This window comes from Serinus canaria, chromosome 20 (assembly GCF_022539315.1).
Source record: "Serinus canaria isolate serCan28SL12 chromosome 20, serCan2020, whole genome shotgun sequence".
Taxonomy (NCBI): Eukaryota; Metazoa; Chordata; class Aves; order Passeriformes; family Fringillidae; genus Serinus; species Serinus canaria.
In genome coordinates, this window is record NC_066333.1 from 14,184,776 (window position 1) to 14,206,539 (window position 21,764).

Below are 21,764 nucleotides of genomic sequence, written 5' to 3' on the forward strand. Positions count from 1 at the left end.
TCTGGATTGATGGTGAGTCCCCACAGCAGCAGGCTGGGAGCAAGGATTTTGGGTGGGAAGTGGAGAAGATGGCTATGTGAATGCTAATGTTTATAAATTGCCTCCAAAAAACTGTAAAAGCAGCTGGAATAGGAGAGGAAAGCAAACACTGCAGTGCACCAGGTAGTCAAGTGCAAAGAGATATTTTTTTTCCCTTGCTACCTGTCAGGAAAAGGAGGTATTCCAGTGCCTGCCTCCATGCCCCCTGTGTCAGCAGGGCTGGCAGAGGCTGCAGGGGCTGTGCCTCGGAGCCCTGGGCACTCCTGACACGGCTGGTCCAGCTGGGATGCACGGGGGGAAGCTGTGGGGAGTCAGCAGGCGATGCACAGAGCACAGGTAAATAAAATCAGCTGTTGGAAAATCCTGCCGCGTGCCACGGCAGGAAAGCCCGGAGCTGCTGTGGCTGGAAAGGAGTGCAGGCCGTGCCCAGGGCTCAGGGTGGGCTCTGCACAGGGCTGCAGCAGCCTGGCTCCAGGGAGAACACCCTGCATGTTGAGTTCCTGTCAGCAAACACGGGCTTCCCTTGGAGCTGGGGGCCCTGGAGGGGCACGGGGCGGCCCCCACTCCCGCAGGAATGTGAAATGCTTCCACACATGCAGCTTGCTCTTATTCTGCAGTCATTTTTTTTTTCTCCCTCAGTGTTTTTCCAACTCATGTCTTGCTGCCAGAGTCCATATTAATAATGCATGACTTTTTTTTTTTTTTATGGTGCTTCCTTCCCGGCATCCCTTTCAGCTGCTGAGTCAGAGAAGATTGTTATAGCAGCAACCTCTGAAGCGGTGAAATGCCCCTGCAGTGCTCAACTGCTGTCATTTATCATCCTAGCTCCTCTGCGGGCAGCCTGTTCCCTCGCCTGGCTTGGGGGGAGGATCCCCATGCCAAAAGCCTGATTGCTGTTACACCAGCTGGTGACTGGCGAGCTCAGCTCTGCTCAGCCTCCCTGGCTAGTGTTTGGGGAGAGCAGATATTGCCTCTGTTGGTTGCTTTTTGTTGTTGTTGTTGCTTGAAATCCTGTGAAGTTTTTTCCTGATCTTCCTGAAACTGTGTTTTGGGATTGTGCTCAAGACTTTTCTTTTCCTTTTTTCCCCCTCCTTACTAATTTTTAAATAATTTTTTTCCTCCTCCCTGCACTTCTCTCGAGATCTATACCTGGGCTTTTTAGGGTAATTGGGATGACAGAAGCCATATAATGTGTTAACGGGGTTAAATTAACTTAAAATCTTTCCAGTAGCTGTTGAAATGTGCCTGGCTGCTGCAGGAAGTGTTGGAGTTGCTAATGCACCATGGAACAGAGATCTGCAGGCTGTGACCAGCCCCCAGTGGGTCACCTGCGGGCAGAGCCAGTCCCCACCTGCTGGGTCCAAAACCTGGAGGGAAACAGGGAGCAGTAGCACTTGTCAGGGAACTTGTCCTCTAAAGGCTTCAGTAACACCTCCATGGTGATCTCGGGAGCAGATCTCCCCTGTCCCAGTACAGCTTTGGGTGGCTGCACTCACTGGTGGGGCGTGGGGACACAGCCTCAGTGTGGGAAGCAGCATCCTCATGGTCTTCCCCTGCTCAGAGCTCTGCCACGGCAGGCTTTGAAGGACTCACCTGTAAATATTATCCCAGAGCCATGCAGGACAGGAATGGGGCTCACCTGGGGAGGAGGATTTCCTTTTCCAGACTTCCCAAGCTGCCTCATTCCCCTTGTCCCGCTGTTGGGGATGGTGCAAGGATGTGAGCACCCACCGTGGTGTCTGCCCTGGGGAGTGCAGAGGGCTCTGGAGCAGCAGGAAGTGCTGCTGCCTTTCCCTGCTCTCTGGGCTGCAGGAGCTGGCCGGAGCAGCCGGAGCTGTGGGCGTGAGGCTGATGTCCTGGCTGCACACCTGCATCTCTCCTGGGCCAGGCCCCTGTCTGGCAGGGGGGTAGTTGCCCTTGTGGCATGTTCCCCCTCAGCACCACCCTGTTCTGCTGAGGCTCTACAGTGCTGGGCTACTGATTCATTCCTCCCGAGGAAGGAAAAACTGCTGTGGTGTGAAATTCCCCCAAAGCTGCAGCACATCCTTCTTCCCTGCTGCAGCCTGGCTCCCTGCTCAGGATCCGTGAATTCTCTTTTCCTGTTGGTTTTTTTTTTTCCTTTTTTTTAAGGGTTTTGCTGGCTGTTGGGTGCTCGGTGCCCTGGGGACACCCTCCCTGCACCTGCCAGCTGGGAGGGTGCAGGTGCCTTACAGGGGTGCTCTTTGCATGCTGCAGGGAAGCTTTGCAGAAGGATCCCATGAATGGCAGTCCACAGGGGTTGGCTGGAGCAGCCTTGCTGGGGTCAGCAGCTGCCCCAGTGCTGCTGCCTGCCCCCGAGGGACACCTTCACAGTGCCACAGCCCCACTTGCCCCGCGGGGCACACATTGCCACCCACAACTGGTGAGACGAGCAACTTGCTTCTCGGCTAACAAGATTTAGGTGGATTATGCTATGTATTTAATCAAGGGCTAAGCTGATTGCCTTATTTGGAATGGATCAAAGCCCTTGGAAATGCCAGCCTGGAGACCAGCTATTGAGTGGGAATATGCCTCAGCCGTGTGCTTTCGAAGAAGCCTGAGGTTCAGCAGGCAGGTTTGACAGCAGCAGTGACCAAATGCAGAACCAGATTGCAGAAGTCTGAGGTGATGGGGAGGTAGGAGTATGAGGAGGTTGTTAGTCATTGACCGTCATGGAGCATTTGGGGGAAAAGGCTTCCTTTTCTAGCTTTCAGGTTGAAACCATGTTTCCACATACATAAACCTTTGTGCTGACAGCTAAGTGAGATGTTCTGCTGTTTGGCAGTCAGGCTTCCACCTTCTAGAAAAGCAGCTGTGACTCTTGTGAGCTTGTGTGGCTCTGCGTTGGAGACCAGACTCCCTCCTGCCCACACGGGGAGCCCCACATCTCCCTGCAGTGGCTGTCAGCAGCGTTGGAGCTCACAACTTCTCCCCTTGTCCTGGCCCCCAGGGCGGCGTTGCCCTGGCACCTGCGGGGCTTTGGCACAGAGGAGCTGGTGCTGTTGTGGAGGAGCCAGGCAGAGCCAGGCAGAGGGTGTTCCTTGCTGCTGCCAGCCCAGAGGCACTCGCTCCTTGCTGTGGCCTTGGCGGTGCAGAGGGAGCCCAGGGGTCAGAGCTGTCCCTATTAAGAGGCAGTGTTAAAAGTTTAAAATTACTTTCCAGTTAGGAGCTGTTGTGCTTGTCAGGGTTGGCCTGGAGTGGCAGGGCCAGCACCCCGTCCAAGGTGTGTGGTGTCCCTTTCCTGTGGGGCTGGGGCTTTTGCCAGGAGAGGTGTGTTGGTGTTCTGGGGCGCCCTGTGTCTGTGAGCATGGTCTGCACCGCTTCACCTGCGGGCACTGAGGTGGTACAGCTGAGCAAGATGTTGAAAATACACTGGTTATCACCCTCTCTTTTTCTGAAAAGGGGAAGTTTATTCTAGGAACCAACTCTGTCTTGCTGTCATTTGATGCAAGCATGGCAAGCGCAGGTCACAGCTCTCCCACTCTGTGGCTGTGGGCACTGCCTGTAGAACTGAAAATACCCCAACCAAAGGGCTTGGCTGGAGGGGTACGGGGAAGCTTCTGCTTTGAGGTGAATCAGGCTGCTCTCGGGCAGCAGCAGGTGCTCCCCACAGCATCACTGCTTCTTCCTTTTGCATAAAGCAGCCCTGGGAGATGCAAACATCTCTCACCTCTGCCTCTCAGACCTCCTTGTTTTTGCCTCCTTGCTCTAGGGTTGCTCCTGCAGCAGGCAAGTGCAGGGACATGCTCTGTCACACCCTGCCTGTGCTGTGGGCCCCTTGTCCTGCCGGCCCCATCTCTCCTGGCTGTGGCCTGAGCCCTGGTGTGGGGCTGGCAGAGCCTCTTGTGTGACAGCCAGGTGTAAAAGGTTCTATGTTCAATTGTTGCTAATCAATCCTGCAAATAAGGTGCTGCCTCAGTTCTCCTTCTGCCCAGACCCATTATGCATCTTCCTGCCTAACTCGTATGTGGAGTTATAGGAAGGGGTTGGTCAAGCATCCCTTTGTGTCTGAAGGGCCTGGGCAGGTTTGTCAGTGTGCAGTCACCCTTCAGCCTGACTTTCGGGTGTCCTGGGCTGTACTGGATGGTCTGGCAGTTTCTGGGCTGCAGCAGCAGGGGCTCTGCTGGTACCTGGCCCTGTGAGGCAGCTCCAGGGCTGCTGCTTCTGTTTGTGGGGCTGGGAATGGCCCTAGGGCAGGAGCAGATGGAGGGAGCTGTGGCAGGAAGGGGGCGGGGGCTGCCCAGCTTCAGGGTGCTCTAGGTTAACCCTGCTTTCACCTAATTAAAATAGAGAAAATGCCTGTCAACACAGCAATTGTTGGTTTGTTCTGTGCTGCAGAAAGCTGGGGGCAGAGCAGGGCTCGCAGTGGGTGCTGACTCTGACCCTTTTCCCCACACTGCCCTCCCCCAGCTGCCTCCCTCTGCACGTGGGGTGTCCACCCTGGCTGGGGAAGGGTCACAAATCCCCAGACACCACGGGGTGCTGCCAGAGAGCAACATGGCAGCATTGATAGGGCCACGTGGGGGAAGGGGCTAGTGGGGGAGGATGGCCTTTGGCTGTAATGGCTTGGGAAAGTAAACACAACCTGCACAAATTGGGTAACTTGAGTGGGTAAATGGGTGTAATCTAAAATCTCATTATCCAGAGTGGAGGGAATGGCTGGTGCCTTGGCAGGGAGGAGGAGGAAGGTGGGCTGCTGCATTGCTGTGGACTCATGCCATGCCCAGTGATCTGGAGGTGCTGATGTGGGCAGGGTCTGTGGGGTACCAGCCTCAACCAGCTCCTTGCTGAGACCCCTCGGGGCTGCCCTGGCCCACGCTGCCTGCTCAGCTCTTCTGGCTGTTCCACCAGGGAGCACTGGCCTCTCATTCCCAATGTGTATAATTTTTCTGAGGTAGCTGTATATCTGACTCATGTTTGCAGAGCTCAGTTTCTGGCTGCAGACAGGCTGGAATTGATTAGTTTATTATTTTATCCCTTTCTGCCCTGTTGCACGTATCAGTGGGAGAGTGGTCAGAACCCTTGGCAGACACCCAAGTCTCTTAAGGAAACTTAAGTTGCTGCTGTGTGCAAGGAGCTTAAAGGTGTTTCAGTGGGAGAGAGGGAAGGAGGAAAAGGATGTTTGCTGTTCCCTCATGTGCCCCTGTGTGTGCTCATCCCTTCCCAAGCAATTGCAGAGCTGATGAACGCTGGTGGCTGGGCAGGAGGAGGCAGTGATGGCTGCTCCTGCCCACAGAGGGACAGGCAGGATATTTTGTGCCCAGCGCCCCATCCCCACAGCCTGATCACAGACAGCCTCTGCTGAGCCTGCCTCAGGTGGTTCCTGTTTGTACAGACCCAGGTGAGCCTGGTGGGCCGTGAGCCTGGTCCCTCTCAGTCGGTGGTGGCCCGTGAGCCCTGCCTGCAGCTCGGGGCTGTGCAAGTGCTGATCCCTCGCTGAGCTGGCTCTCAATAGCCTTGTGGCCGCTTATCTGGGATTAATGTGTAACTTAATGGCAGTGCTCAGGCACAGCTCTGGTGTGCTGCTGTGGTACAGGGTGGTGCTGATCTGCTCTCTAATTCCCCCTGCCCATGATAAGGTTTAGGGCTTGCCTGTGCCTGGCGCCGGCACTGCTGGCAAAGGTTGGTCTGGGAAGGAGGGAAGGGCAGTGCTGGGGGCAAGCCACGAGCCTGCCCTGCACAGGGTCTGGTCCTGAAGGGCACAGGTGGCACAGGCCTGGGGTGATGGAAGGAAGGGTTTTTTCTTTTCCACTGTTCATGGCATCCCAAACAGACTCATGTTGTTGCTTGTCTGCTGACATATGGGAAGGCGTCACACGGGCTGGGATGTGATGGGCAGTCTCTTAGGTGTTAAATAAGTTCATAGATGGAGGGATGATTTTTTTCCAGTGAAGTCATTCCCTACACTGATAATGGAATCAGTTAATTTATTTACAGCAGCTGTATTACCAATTTGCTTGTCAGGTGGAAGAAAATCATATAAAAATGTTGTGTATTCCAAGGTTGCATAGCTCACAACAAAGCTAATAAATGTCTTGGGACATCAGAGTTCTTACAAAATCCAGTAGGGAATGGTCTGTGTGTTGGAAGTTCAAAGTTGCACCCTCTCTCTGATAGCTTTTTTGCTTCTAAGAAAACACAGCAGCTGGAGAGGCCATTCAATGTTGCCTTTAATTATTGCAGACAAGAACAACTCTGTAATCTGACTGTGGAGGCCAAGCTGCTGCGGGTCTTAAATGGCCCTGCATGGTGAGAGTACCCTTGGCAGGGAGCTCTGAGCTGCTGCTTTGAAAATCTCGGACAACAATCATCCCACATGATTGAAGAATTCCAGCTTGGAGAATTTTTTAGGAGTTGAAAGGGCTGGCAAGCCAGGCAGATGCATAGTGTGGAGGTGGGGCTGTGGCTGTGCTCCTTCCCTGGCTGCTGGCATGGCTGCTTTCCCAGAACCTGGCAGTGTACAGAACAGAAACCACAGCAGGGACAATCTCGGGGTGTTGCTGCTGAGGGATCTCTCCTTGGTCTCCATGGTGCAAATCGCGTCTGCTGCACAGCAGCCTTTGTAGGGTCAGGGCCGAGGCGCTAGGGATGCTTTGTTCCCAGGTGGCACTGCAGAGATGGGCCTGTCTCTGGGCCCTTTAGCCCCGGTGAGAGTGGGAGCAGCAGGTTCACCTCAGGTCAGAGGCCACAGCTCCTGCAGGTGGCCGTGTCCTGCTGAGCAGGGCAGTCCTGGCGGTGCCTGGGTGTGCCCAGGGTGAGCCGGGCGGGTGTCGCACTCTGCCCCTGCCGTGCCCCTCCCTGGTGGCTGCTGGGTGTCCCCATCTGCCCTGCGGAGGTCGGAGGCCGGGACACGCCCGGCACAGGCCAGCCCTCCACGGGGATGAGAATCCCTGCCCTGTGCTCCTCCCCGTGCGGCTCCCCTGGGACACACGCATCGTGGGCGAGCTCGGCTGGGAGCAGGGCTTTCCCCGAGCTGGTTTTTTCAGACGGTGTAAATAGGACATGCTGGACCGTGCTCTAGCCATAAATGGCACTGGGAGATGTGCCGCGGCTCTCGCTGAACGGAGCGGGGAGCGCTCGCTGTCCTGGATGCTGCAGCACTGCCCTGCCCCGTGTGCGGCCGGGAGAGCGGGGCCCTGCCCGGTGTGCCCCTGGGCGAGCAGAGCCCCCGCCCCGTGTGCCGCCCCTCGCAGCCCCTGGGCGAGCAGAGCCCCCGCCCCGTGTGCCGCCCCTCGCAGCCCCTGGGCGAGCAGAGCCCTTGGCCCGTGTGCGGCCGGGAGAGCGGGGCCCTGCCCGGTGTGCCCCTGGGCGAGCAGAGCCCCCGCTCCGTGTGCCGCCCCTCGCAGCCGCTGGGCGAGCAGAGCCCCCGCTCCGTGTGCCGCCCCTCGCAGCCCCTGGCCCGTGTGCCGCCCCTCGCAGCCCGGGCCAGCCTGGTGTGACAGGCAAAGCGCTGACCTGGATCAGCCTCCCGGACCCCCTTGGAACGGCTCCCTCGCAGCAGACATGAGGCTGTACATGTGATAACCCTTTTTGTTCAGCCACGCTGAACTTGTAAAACATGCTTGAAAAATCAGGGCTTTGGGGTTTTTTTTTGGGGGGGATAGCCAAAACAACAGAACCCATTCTCTTTTTCTCCATCAAAGTCAGGGTGTAAAAGTCCAGACAGTGCAGTTTGTGGTGTGTGGACTAAGTCAGTAGATCCGTTACTCTTAAGCTGTTTTTAACAGTTTCCAATGGGTACTCTCCAAAGGGTATAATCTCCTAATTTGGAAGAGTAACAAATCAATGATTTCAAAATCTATTTAACTGGTGTTTGATGTGTATGGAAATTTTAAATCCAAATCCCACCTGTCTCCTGTTCTCTGCTATGGTCTGACTGTATTCTAGATTGCTTCCAGCTGGTGAAGGACAGCACTGGTGATCTCCCTGTTGACTGCATTTCCTCGGCAGCACCACTCCACATGTCCCCATTTTCCTGCATGTCCTTTGACTGCCTGTTTGAGCAGGATGCCCAGGCTGGTGGCAGGGCCTGCCTGCAGTAGAGGATTTCCTTTGTCTCCTGCAGCTGAAACAGTTCCCATGGCCCAGGGGATGAGGAGTTGTCCCCATGTCCTTCCCTGCCCTCCTGCTTCAAGGACAGTGCTGGGGAGGCTCTGCCTGTTTTTCCTCTCCCTTGCTTGCCCAAGCGTTCACTTAATTCTTATTTATTATTTTGCTTAACGAAAGCTCTCCCTCTGTTTGTTCATCCTGGTCCTATATGAGCACTGGGCTCAGGCCCCGGGATTCCTGACGCCTTCGGAGGGTGTCCAGGAGGCAGGAATTCCCACCCCTTTGTCTCCTAATGAACCGAAGGAACAAACTCCGAGCTGTAAGTCTTTGGAAGTGTAAATGTTTGCTGTGGTAGCAGCAGCCGGTGCTGCCAGCCCCGAGGTCGGGTCGGTGTCCGTGTCAGCGCCTGCTGAAGAGCCTTTGATTGCTCGTTTGTGTGCGCGGTGGTGGCTGCGTGTTTGTGCTCTGCCTGCACGGAACGTGCTCCGGCAGATGCTCTGCTCCTCCTGGGGAGCCTTTGTGCTGATCCTGGCGAAGGGAGAGCAGGATGGGGAGAGCAGACTGGCTGGAGATGGGCACAGAGGGATGGAAAATGGACGGGACATGCAGACGTGTACAATTGCATCTCCTGGATGGCAATTAAAGTAGGAGAGTCTGAATCTCTCGAGGAAGGGTAATATTTAACTTGGGCAAATGCTTGTTATGCTCTGTGCTCCGGCCTGCACGTGTCACTGTGCCCTTCCTCAGAGAGGAGCTGCAGCAGGATTGCTCTTGGGATTTGCAGAGCCCAGTGTGATTTTGCAGCCATGGCTGGCATTTCTGCCCCAGTGCACAGGTAACTGTGTGCTCCTGGCTCTGCCCCTGCGTGGAGCTGGGTGCTGCACGTGTGGGCACTGCACCTGGGGGGCCTGGGGCTCAGCCCCACCGCCAGCCTTGCCTGCTGCTGGGGTCCAGAGCTCCTTCCATGGGTGCTTTGGTGCTCTGGATGTTTTGTGAGTTCCCTTGGCCTTCTGGGCTTCCCCGTGTGTGCAGAGCACGTTGTGCTCCTCTTGCTGGGTATCCTAAAGCAGTGCAGTGGCACAAACGCCTTAGTGCAGGCAGCTGTGGGAGTGCAAATGGAAGTTGCCACCTTAAATGTGTACATGAGAAATTTAGAGTCTCTTAGTATAATATGGATTTTCCTCCCCTTGCTGAGGCTTCCCCGGGGTCATTTTTCTGTAAGACAGTTCAGATACAAGTTTCCCATATTCAGGTTTTGACTGAGTGTCACTTTAGCCTCCCACCTTCCTGTTTGCTGTGTGCACGTGCAAGCCACCAACTTGCCAATTTTGGGAACAAGTGGTTTGTAATTACCAGCTCAGTGCTGCTGCTGCACTGTTAATTCTTAGACCATTTAATGTATCAAATTATTCCTTCCTGTGCTATTTAGAGGCAAAGGGCTAAGTAACAGTGATGGCATTAATATTAAATTCTCTAAAACTAATAGGAACCTCTTATTTAATTGTTCTGGCACTCAGCATGTCTGGGGAATACAGTACCACTGGAAAGCTAATGGAGACAGACGTCTCATGGTGTATTAGCCCTGGGATGCTGCTGCTTTTCCTAGTTGGGTTATTTATGAGTTAAGACTATCGTAACTGTCTATCAGTGCCTTAGAGGCTTAGTTTGATTAAACCCCTTTATATTGCTAATTCTAATGGAGCTGGATTGATGCTGGGGATCTGCAGGGAGAGCTTAGCAAAAGGCTTAACACAGACATGACTCTGCTGGTTTTGCTGTCTCTGGGCCCTGCGGGAGGTGTCTGCAGCAGGCAGGACCTCCCAACCCTGGCAGGGTGACCTGCCACCCACCCTGCTGCCTGTGGGACCCTCACCCCTTCCAAGTCACTGCTGCATCTCCCACGTGAGGTGTCCCACGAGCTCTGCTGGGTGCCTTGTGCCCACTCCAAGCACCTGGTAGAGTGTTCAGCAGGGGTTTCTCTGGTGGTGCCTTGGTTTGTGACTGTGCTGGTTGAAATGGGGCTCTGGGGGCTGGCAGGGACTGTCCTTGCTGGCACAGGGCTCCAGGTGCTGGCAGGAGAAGGCTGCACGTAGCAGTGAGACCATGATGAACTCAAACACCCCTCTGTGCTTCTGCAGCACGAGTGCACTAATGAATGGGGAAAATGCTGAATGTGACAGAATGGCCTAAATCCCAAAGCAGAGGAAGGCTGGCTCCTTCCTCAGGAAAGCCTGGCTACCGTGCTGGGCGCTGATACCGCTGCAGGCATGCGGGGCTGCTGTGAGCCACTTGGCCCCTCTTCCTGCCCCTGGCTGCAGTGGCTGTGTCCCCCAGCTCGGGGCAGCCCGCTGTCCCCTGCAGCTGCAGGATGGGATGCTGCAGGAAGGTCCCGTGTCAGGGTCAGGGGTGGGACGTGTCAGGTCTGTCCCTGTCCTGTGTCGGGGGCTGGCAGAGATCACAGTCAGTCCTCTTCCAAATCAGCTCCCAAGCTGCAAATTACTCTGTTGCCTCTTCTAGTATGTATCATTATGATGAAACTAATTTTCCATGGGAGAGTCAGCTGTTTCTTGATTAGAAGTGCTCCGAAAATACTAACAGAGAAATGATTACAGGAAGACTTCAGTGCTCATTTATGTAATTGGACTTTACTTCCCTGGCTGAAGTTGTTGCATCCACTCCTGGCTTGAGTGAGCACTTGCTCTCCCAGTTTGCTTGTGAGCAGAGAGGTTAGGGTGCGACATCCCAAGGGGTGCCATGCCCTGGGGTGCTGCCTCGTGCCTCAGTTCCAGCTGGTGACAAGCTGTCATGTTTTCCGTCTGTTTAAATCACAGCAGGGTTGACTTGTCCTTTAATGAACCAACAAGAATAATCTTCAGGCAGTTATTTGGGCAAATGGATTCTTAAATTCTGCTTGCTTTCTGGGTGGGGAGTGAGGATTTGCTGGAAATTAATAGGAGAAGGGACAACTCCCCTCTCCCATGCTGTCCTTGTCCAGCTGCCCAGTGGCAGCAGCCAGGCTGTTGTCACTCCGTGTGTGTGCTCTGAAGCTCTGCATGCTCAGAAGGAAGGAAGGCAGAAGGCCGATGTAATTTTCGAGATCATCCTGTGTGATGAGATTAGCAATATATCACAACAGGGAGAATTGCTTTCTGGCTGAACCACGGTTCAGGCCAAGCCCACCCCGAGCCTGTGTCGGCAGCAGTGGATGCTCAGGGGTGATGGGCATCTGCTCTGGGACACGCCTCTGGGTACAGGGGCCCTGGCCTCTGTAGGGTCAGCAAGGTCAGGCTTAATAAATTTAAAACGTGGCTAATTTGCTCATCAAAAGGGCAGTAAATGGAGGAGGAGTGAGATTTGAGCTCGGTACAGCAATTCCCAAATGTTGGTGCAGCCCCAGCCCTGGCCACAGCAGCCCCTGGAGCTAATCTAAGCACCCTGTGTGTGCACAGGGAGTGAAATGTTTACAATAACGTAGTTTAAATCCGATTTTCTGACCTGAAAGAATTGCATGCTCTGGATAAATACAGTGTTTGTGAAGCTTATCTCATGCAGGCGGTTTGTTTTGGGGGTAGGAGAAGGGGCTCTGGTCCCTGGTCGTGGGGGGCAGTTGATGTTGGGTGTTTGGCGTGTTGATGACACGCTGTCCTTCGCCAGGTATCTCTTAATCATCTCCTTAAAGGGGTTAATATGTGAAGAAGCAACTGCTGCCTGACACAAAGCTGGTGTTGTTCCTGCCCCGCTCCCCTGGGATGCTGTGACAGTCTGCTCAGGATTCCCGCTGCAGCTCGGAGCAGCCCGGCCCTGCGAGCCGTGTCATGTGGCTGTGGCGAGGCCCGGCTCCGTCTGCCGCCGCCGAGGGGAACAAACGGCGCTTTCACTGCGCCCGACAAACCTCCCTCTTCCTCAAATTAACCAGGGATTGCATGCTGATTTGTCTCTCCTGTTCTTTCATGCTTCACCAAACCTGGATCTGCTTTACCCAGCAAGCAGAAGCATAATGAAGTAGAAAGTGAAATTACTTGATCAGCATCAGCGAGTTGTTTTTCACCGCTGACCCGGCTCCGTGTGCGCTGGAAGATGCAGACTGGCTGCCCCTTCCTGCAGCAGCCCGGGCCCGAGAACAGCTCAGCTGAGCGGCTTCAGCCCCCCAGTGCTCTGTGCAGAGGAGAGAAGCTGTGCCTGGCTCTTGAGTAGGCTTTGTGGTTTTGGGAGGGCTGTCCTTGCAGGCTGGAGGCTGTGCCGAGGCTGCGGTGCTGCTGTCCTGCGCAGTCCGTGCCCTGCCATGCTTGCCCGGCTCGGGGGATGCTGTGCCCATGGCTGCATGCCCTGCCATGCTTGCCCAGCTCAGGAGATGCTGTGCCCGTGGCTGCATGCCCTGCCATGCTTGCCCGGCTGGGGGGATGCTGTGCCCGTGGCTGCATGCCCTGCCGTGCTTGCCCGGCTGGGGGGATGCTGTGCCCGTGGCTGCATGCCCTGCCGTGCTTGCCCGGCTCGGGGGATGCTGTGCCCGTGGCTGCATGCCCTGCCATGCTTGCCCGGCTCGGGGGATGCTGTGCCCGTGGCTGCATGCCCTGCCATGCTTGCCCGGCTCGGGGGATGCTGTGCCCGTGGCTGCATGCCCTGCCATGCTTGCCCGGCTCGGGGGATGCTGTGCCCGTGGCTGCATGCCCTGCCATGCTTGCCCGGCTCGGGGGATGCTGTGCCCGTGGCTGCATGCCCTGCCATGCTTGCCCGGCTCGGGGGATGCTGTGCCCGTGGCTGCATGCCCTGCCATGCTTGCCCGGCTCGGGGGATGCTGTGCCCGTGGCTGCATGCGCAGCCAGCAGCGGGGTGGCCGCTGTCACTGGGCAGGACGTGGCTTTGGGTACCAGGTGCCCCAGGCACCAACCCTTAACGTGGCACACCCGAGGCAGGACTGTGGCTGGGCCTTGCTGAGAAACTGCCCCAGAGCTCGCTCTGGTTTGAGCTGTAGCTGCCACCAGCTGACCTGGCGGTCACTCTGGTTCCAGAGCTGGCCCCAGAACAGGTGGGTGAGCCAAGAGGGTTTGAGCTTTGTCTGAGCCAGCTCCTGCTCATTGCTCTGTAACCGCTGGCTTAAGGTGCCATCAGTGGCCGGACTGCAAAGGGTACATGTATGGGAAGGGAGGGGCTGGAAATGGACATGCAAAATTGCATTTTGAGACATGTAATTGCCAAGCACTTAATGCAGTTGACCCCTTTCTTTCTGAAAATCCAGTGATTCCCCGTGGCTCAGAGACAGGTTGGGCATGGGCAGCAGCCGGGCAAGGGCGTTGGACTCTGGGCATGATGCGGGGCTCCATCCCCCTTGCAAATATTTACTTTACTCTGTGAAAACAAAATACATTTGGGGTTGGGAAATATATCTGGGCAGCGTTTCTGGAGATGCCTCAGTGTGTGGGTGCAGAAGGGGGGCAGCCCTGGGGGTGCAGGGTGTGCACCCTGGGGTGGGGACCTCGCTCTGGTGGCAGTGCCATACCCAGCCCGTGCTCCCGGTGACGCCAGCCGTGGCTGTGCCTTCCTGGCACTGGTAGCTGCTGGTTTCAGGCTGTGATATGCCTGCTGTACAAGTGACCTGTCTGGTGTGGGTGTTTCCTGCTGACATTGCATCAGCTACTGCTCTCCTCTGAGCAGGGTCTCTGTTGTTTCCTTGGCCTGGTGCCCTCTTTATCCCTCCTGGAGTGTCTTTTGACCTGTTTTTTTAATTACTAGTGCAGAATAGGCCTTCTAGGTTGCCCCTTCTCAGTATCTTCATGTCAAGATTTTGTTTTCCACTTCATTCTTAAGCCTCAAACGACACCAAGAGGGCCGTGGCTGGCACAGTGAAGCTGGCGAGGGGTGCTGTGCATGGTGGCTGTCCTGCTGTGCCATGGGAGCTGCTGGGGACACAGGGCTGAGCTTGCTGCTGTTTGCTTTGGGGCCTGGTGCTGCCGCTGGGTGTCAGCTTAAACTGAAACCTAATCAGGCTCAGCCTGAGCTGTGCCAGGGCACGAGGTCAGCAGGAGAGGAGAGGGGGAAGAAACGTGGCTGGGGAGCTGCCCTGGGGACTCAGGGCTTGTGCTGCTGCCTGCCCGGGGGTGTGACATGCTGGGGGCTTGGAGCCTGGTGTGGGGATGTTTTTGTGGTGCCTGTTGGGGTGCCTCTGCCAAGCAAGTGCCAGCCCTCGGTGCTGCAGTCTGGAACGGCTGCCCTTCTCCAGGCACACAGCTGGGTTTCCTGTTATAATGATATTTCCTAATTAAATCTCCCTAATTAAGCAGCCAAAGGTGCTGTTGGTTAAGCTGCAGTGCTGTCTCACAGCCTGGTAGTCAGGTTTGGCCGGGTGCATCCCCCTTGTCACCCAGCTGGGTTCCCACACGTGCCCCATTCCCTGCCCTTCCCCGCTCTGCCGCGGCACGTGCAGCCCAGGGGCCCTCCTGGCACGGGAGTGAAACCCAGCAGGAGGCTGGCAGTGCTTCCAAAAGACCCTGATTTCTTTTCCCTGCAAAAGCTGATGCTCATGGAAATACTCCTTTTTCTTCCTCCTTGCAGTGAACACCTACCTCTTCATGATGCAAGCCCAAGGCATCATGATCCGAGAGAACATGCGAACTATAGGAGCTCAGGTGTACGAGCAGGTGGTCCGCAGTGCCTATGCCAAGAGGAACAGCAGTGTCAATGACTCAGGTACTTCTTCAATAACTGTAATTTTATTCAAGGTCCCATTCTCGTTGAAAATTAAGTTGAAGGCGTTAATTTATGCTGGTAAATGCAGGATGGAAGCTTTGATTAATTGTCTGCGGCTTTTATTTTTATATGTAAAATATATATAGAACATAAAAATACCCTATATATATAGAAATATTGTCAAAATATTAAAATTATATTTATTTATTTATATATGTAAAAAGTTCAAATGCTTCTAACTTGTATAAGGGATGAAAATCTTGAAAGGTCTGAAGTGATGGGATTTGATCTGAAAACCTCTTTGCTTTCCAGGAATTCAACTTGTAGCTTCAACGAGTCTGAGGGTAAACACTTTCAAATTCAGTGCAAGGATCAGGTTTCATATTTAAAAAATGCCTTCCCAGGCGTGCGCCTGCGCAGAGCCCTGGCTCTGGGCACGTGGAGGAGCCTGTGCCCGTAAGCTTCACTCTTCCCATGCAAGTATGAACCGAGCTGACTTGGCTGGAGATCTGCCACAAGTAATCTATTGAACTCTGGGCAGGATGTGGGGAGTGGAGCGCAGGCTCGCCCTCCCAGCCCTCCCAGCCTCTGCATCACCCACGCACGGGAGCCTGTGGGGCTCCGAGCTGTGCGGTCAGTGCGGTGCAGTGAGGCAGAACTGCCCCTGGCTGTGTGCGAGGTGCTGCTGCCGGGCTGCTGACACCCAGCCTGTCCCTTCCCTGCTGGCACCTCCCCACAGCCTCACGCCAGTGCTGTTGGCATCAGGCTGGCGTGGGGAGCTCAGCTCAGCTCCTCGCCCGCCGGGGTTCAGCAGCAGGGGCTGACAGAGTTTTACAAGGCAGGATCATTTTCTCATTAGCAGAAGTACGAGCCGTGTCCTTGCTGCCCAGCCTGCTGAGGTGCAGGCACCAGTTCAGCTGTGCCCTGGCTGGGGATGGCACGGGAGGGGAATTATCGACTTACGAGGAGATGAACACCCCGGGTCACCCCTGTGCTCCACGAAGTCAGCCAGGGCAGCCACCCTGGGCTATTTTTAAGACTGGAAACATCAAGTAAGGCAGAGGCAGGGTGAGGAAGTGGCTGATCCCCTGAAGGGAGGAGGGTTAGAGGCTCCATTGCTGCAGCTTGAGGTGGTGAGAGCCTTCATCCTGCTGGGGCTCTGTCCTGGGGGGCATCAGGTGATCCAGGAACCTGTGTCCTCCTGCAGCAGGCGGGGAGCTGGTGACCACAGTGCCAGTGACACCAGTGCTGCTGCTGCCATATTGGGCTTTGCTTGAGCCTCATCCCAGCCCCAGCTGCGCAGGCACGTGAGGACACCGTCCCTCCCCAGGAGCCCCAGCCACGAGGACAGTTTTAGCACATACAAGCACTGTGCGCCGTCCTTGGGCGACCTTCCCTGGCAGGCAGGTCAGAGCAGACGCAGGATGGGTGGTGGTGACGTCTGGAAGGCACTTGGTGCTGTGGCCACAAGGCCTGCACTAGCACTGGGGTCAGAACCTTCCCTCCCTGGCAGATTTGGGGTGCCCGGGTGGGTGTCACTGCCTGGAGAGGGCATTGTCCCCACACTGCTGTGGCAGTGAGGCCCTGTGACAGCTGCGAGAGGAAACCCAGCAAAAAAGGCAGCCCTTGGTGCAAAACAGAGTTGAGCTTCACTGTGGGCAGGGACCTGGGCTGAGTACTGTGGGTGTGCTCTGGTAATGGGAGTTTACAGGGAAAATTGCTTCTAGAAATCTGGAGCAGTATCAAGCACCCAAAATAACATCTATCCTACTTGAAAAGCCCTTAGGTTCTGTGTACAGCCTATCTTGAGTTTTGCGATAGTTTGGATACTGTTTACTTGAGCAGATAAACAAGGTTACTGACATGATGTTACATACTAGCACCCACAGCGAATGCCTCGTTCAGGAGGAAAACCTTCAAACACCTTCAGGGGCTGCCCGGGAGGGTCAAGGATGGGGAGTGGGGAGGTGCTGGGGCTTGGGGGCTCCTCTGCTCTTGCATGGCAGGAAGTAGAGGGAAGTCAGTGTGCAATGTGAGAGTTTTTATTGATCCTCTGAGGAGGATTCCAGGCAGGATTGCCCTGTGTAGGATATTGCACGGGCAGTCCTAGCTGGCATTGAGACTTGCCTCTCTCCTGTTGGGAAAGGCCCTGCTGGAGGAGCCATCCCCTCTTGCTGTGCCAGGGTCCTTCAGGGACAAGGCACTGGTAGCTTTTTCCTCCAAGACCCACGTGCTCCTTTGTGATTCCTAAAGGCAATGCTCAAATTCCTCCTTTGGCCAGAAAATGCAAAGTTTTCTTTGGTGTGGTGCTCCTGCAGGTGCCTGTCCCAGGGTTAGGATGAGCACCCAGCTGTGTTGCAAGGCTGGAGCGTGTTCCACTGGGGGCACAGCTGTGCTGGTGGGGACATCCTCAGCTGTGGCTGACTTTGGAGTCTGCTCACAGTAGCATGGGGAGGTGCCTGGAAATAACAGATCCATAACTCAGGTGAAAGCTTCTCCTTTTTTTTATTTTTTTTTTTTTATTTTTTTCTCCCCTAGATTATCCTCTTGATCTGAGCCACAATGACACCTTTCTGCAAGCCACAACGTTTCTTCCTGAAGATTTCACCTACTTCCCCAACAATACCTGTCCTGAGAGGCTCCCTTCTATGAGTGAGTGGCATCCTGTGCCCCTCTCCTGCTCCCCATGGCTTTGGAGGGCACTCAGTGGCATTCCCAGTCTCACCACCATTGCACCTTTCCCTGCCAGGCACCTGGGATGAATGGGAGCACTGTTCAGAGCCAGCTCCCTCCTGGGAAATCATTGTTTACCCACCCTCAGGAATTAATCCCTGCTGTGTCGGAGGCATGTCTCCCTGCTGAAGTAGGAGCCCATTGCCTGGCAAACACAAACAAAAGAGGGATTGTGTGCTGGGAGCCGGTGGAAAGGCTCTGCCAGCCCTTTTCCAGGGGCAGTGACAGCGGGGTGGCTCCCTGTGCCTCGGCAGTGCTGCCAGTCCCAGCCCTGAGCTGCGCTGGGGCTGCTGTGGGACATGGAGCTGCAGCTGGGGGAAATGCTTCCACCAAAGCTACCCTCAGGTGGAAAAGTGGGATTGTGAGGGCAAGTGTTTCCAAAGTGGAGGAATGTTCTCTGCTGAGGGGGGGGGTTTAATCTGCTGGAAGCAGGCAGGGAGGAGCAGAGGGGTACCCCTGGCGTGGGGCTCTCACAGAGAGCCACAGAGGCTGAGGTGTTACACCAGCAGCATTTCCTAATTGCTTTTGCTGGTGCTGGTGGGAGAAAAGGAGCTGAGTGCTGGGGATGGAGGGCAGGGATGCAGCAAAGTGCTGCCCCAGCACCTCAGCATGTCCTCACCCCCTCTGCTTCTCCTGCTCTGCAGAGGGCCCCATTGATGTAAATATGAGCGAGATCACCATGGAGGACATCCACCAGTTCTTCTCTAGAGACCCTTCCATCAAGCTGGGAGGGCACTGGAAGCCGAGTGACTGCCTGCCTCGCTGGAAGGTAACTGGGAGCTGGGCAGCCCCGTGTCCTGCTCGTGTGGAGGGTGTTCCTGGGGGCACCTCTGCTGTGCTGCATCCTCAGTGCAGTGATGGGAGCAGCTCTGAACTGTGGGAATGCAGTGCCCAGGGAAGGAATAGTGAGCTCAGTGAGCTGCTTCAGTGTCCCCAGTGCTGGGCAGACAGGACAAGGGGGCACTGCAAGTCTCCCTTGCACTCGAGGTGACATTGAATTTTTCCAAAGCAGCAATTCCTCAAAAGCTGAATAGGAAATGCATGTTTTGGGAGTTGGGAGGGTTTCAGGCTCTCTGCATGGGAGAGCTTAGAGTGCTTGGTTAGTGCTGCTCCTGCTCCTCTAAGCCCACTCCAGGCCAGCTGCTGCCCAGCCCGGGTCGGTGAGTGAGGGCCCTGCTCTCTGCTCCTCAGGTGGCGATCCTGATCCCATTCCGCAATCGATACGAGCACCTGCCCGTCCTCTTCAGACACCTCATTCCCATGCTGCAGCGGCAGCGTTTACAGTTCGCCTTCTACGTCGTGGAGCAGGTGAGGGCGGGGGGCAGGCACAGGAGTGTCCCTGCCAGGGGTCATGTTGCAATGTGTCAGTTGTCCCGTTCTGTCTGAAAGTGGCACAGCTAGGAGATTACTGGTGCCCAGAAATTAATGGTTTTATATGAAAAATAGAAACTGGGGATTTGTGGTGTTTTATTTTTTAAATTCTGTTTTGTAGGAGTTATTTTTTAAAAAATAACTTGTTATTTTCTGGACCAGGTATTTGCAGTTCAGACAATGCTTCAGGTTTTTTTTGTATATCTCTGCAGTAGTTCCAGGCAGCATCCCCTAGGCATAGGAATGGCCTGACCAGAGTTAGGCATTTCATGTAGAACGTGACTGTAGTTTCATGTGTACATGAACCTCTCACTTAAGCTGTTTGGCTTCATCCATGCAGTAAATCTGCCTCCATATTTAGCTCTAGCTGAAACAGATTGATCAAAATTGGGTTTTTTTTCAAGTGTCTGAGTAACAAGGCTTTGGCATCTTTATTTTTACTCCTGTATAGTAAATTGAATATGCCAGTGTTGGTTGATCTCACTGGTCTGCTCCGGTACATCACTTCTTTCACGGTGCCAGTATGGAGCTGTTGCCCTCTGCAGTTTTCTAGACAGGGCTGGGAACACGCACAGAGCAGGAACTGCAGGGACTCCTCTTGAGAAGGAACTTTCTCCCTGCTAGGCTGGAAACCAACCCTTCAACCGTGCCATGCTCTTCAACGTTGGCTTTCGGGAAGCAATGAAGGACTTGGACTGGGACTGCCTCATCTTCCACGACGTGGACCACATACCAGAGAACGACCGGAACTACTACGGCTGCGGACAGATGCCCCGGCACTTTGCAGCCAAGCTGGATAAGTACATGTACCTGTAAGCACTGTTCCTCCTCCCTGCTGCCACAACTGCTAGGACCCACTGCTAGATTTCATTTATCTATTTTTAAGGCAGAGAATGAGTCTGGGTTTTTTTTCAGGCTTTGTGCATGAGAGGGAATGTCAGAGAGCATCCTCAGGGCTGGGGCTTTCCCAAGGCAGGTGGGAGAGCCCCGTGCAGTGGCTCTGCCCTGACCCTTCTCTCCTGCTCAGGCTCCCGTACAACGAGTTCTTCGGGGGGGTGAGTGGCCTGACTGTCGAGCAGTTCCAGAAGATCAACGGGTTCCCCAACGCCTTCTGGGGCTGGGGGGGCGAGGATGACGACCTCTGGAACAGGTATGGGCTCCGTGGGCCCCAGGGTGGTTCTGTGAGCTGAGCCTGGCACCGAGTGCTCGGAGGGGACAGTGGCTACCCCAGGCAGGGGCACATGCTTGGAGGGAACAGTGGCCACCCTGGGCAGGGGTGTTGGGCTCGCTGTGCCTGCCTGCCCTGTGCTGGCTCTGTGGGGCAGGGGCTGCTCCTGCCTGCTCGGGCAGTGTGTGGGAAGCAGAGGAGTGCTGGCTGGGAAGCTGCTGGCTCTGTGCAGTGTCCCACACTGCTGCTGAGCGGGGCTCCGGGGGGCTGAGGGCTGTGGGATGTGCCTGAGCCCAGGGCAGCGGGAGGTTTGCGTGGCTGCTCTGTGGGTGGGAAGGCTGAGCCATGGCCAGAGCCCCGGGAGCTCTGACTGCAGCCCTGGAAGCACTGCCTGCACAGCAAACACAACGGGTGATTATTTTCTGTTTATTTTATTTTATTTCTCCCCTTTCTAATGCAGAGTACAGTATGCAGGCTACTCGGTGACTCGACCAGAAGGAGACACAGGGAAATACAAATCAATTCCCCACCATCATCGGGGAGAAGTGCAGTTCCTAGGAAGGCAAGTAAATTGTTTTAAGAATCCTAAAGCCTTTCACAAGGAGTCTGTATCATGTAAGAGGTTCCCTGCAGCTGTTTGAGGGTGGTGACAGCCTGAACTGTTGAAGGAAGCTGACTGCAGGGAGATGGAGGCAGAGTGTTGCCAGGATTCCTCCATCCCTGCAGTGAGGGGTCCTTGCTGTGTGGCTGCTCAGATGCCATCCAAAAGAGGGGATTGTCAGCATGGCAGGCTCAGGGCCTGTCCTTTATCTCCAGAGGATGTACAGAGGTGGCTGTTGCCAGGTGTCAGAGAAGTTCCATGTTTCTAGAAGAGCCTGAGCTCCGTGCTGGAGGAGGCATGGCTCAGCCTGCAGGAAGCACAGAGCAGGGCTGTCCTGCAGTTGGCTGCTGAAGCTTCAGGTGTCCCTGCAGCACTCACAAAGCCCAACAGCAGCACCCTCTCCGTTCTCATTTCTGCCTCTTGGCCCCAGACTGGGGTGGGTGTACAGAGCCCTGAGCTCAGGGTGTGCTCTCCTGTGAGGCTGCAGACATCCATCAGGAGTGGTAGCTGTCCCCTGGACCCAAGGAGGACAAATGCTGTGCGAGCATTTTTCTCAAGATAAATCCTCCCTGGAGCTCTCCAGGAGGGCTCCAGCCCCTTGTCCCAGAGCCAGGGTTGTTTCAGAGAGTACCTGAGCTGACTGATTGCTTTTGCCTGAAGACTACAGTGGAATTTGAGTCTTCTGAAAAGTGTGCAACAGAGAACCAGGGAAATACATCTTTCACAAACACCTTCAGGAATTAACACTTGTAGCTGAGCAGCTGCTGGACAAGCAGTGCAAGCTCTGTTCTGCAGAGGGGCTGTAGACTGCTGCTGCAGAGATTTGAGCTCTCTGCTGGTCTTCTTTTGCAGCAGACACTTTTTTGGTGGTGTTTCCATTTGAGTTTCCATCTTTAGCCCTACTTTTCATTTCTCTGTTGGACATCAGGCACAGACAGAGATGCTTCTCTTACTTCACTCTTGAAAAAGAGAAGTTGCTTTTTGTTTAAATAACCATATTTAGTCAAACCAGTGAAGCATGGCAGGCTGATAATGCCGTGGGACTGAGCTCTGGTTCCTGGTACTTCCCCTGACTCATGGCACAACCCTTCCCTGGTCCCT

General features: G+C 55.0%; 1 protein-coding gene across 1 annotated transcript in view; it reads left to right on the forward strand.

The window, feature by feature from the left end:
* Positions 1-21,764, forward strand: part of B4GALT5 (beta-1,4-galactosyltransferase 5) — a 33,368-nt gene that overhangs the window by 7,976 nt on the left and 3,628 nt on the right. The window contains exons 2-8 of the mRNA XM_030232782.2: positions 14,656-14,790; positions 17,329-17,442; positions 18,168-18,292; positions 18,715-18,831; positions 19,519-19,706; positions 19,922-20,044; positions 20,523-20,624. Of these exons, the coding sequence (XP_030088642.1) occupies positions 14,656-14,790; positions 17,329-17,442; positions 18,168-18,292; positions 18,715-18,831; positions 19,519-19,706; positions 19,922-20,044; positions 20,523-20,624 (904 nt within the window). The remainder of the gene's footprint in view (positions 1-14,655; positions 14,791-17,328; positions 17,443-18,167; positions 18,293-18,714; positions 18,832-19,518; positions 19,707-19,921; positions 20,045-20,522; positions 20,625-21,764) is intronic.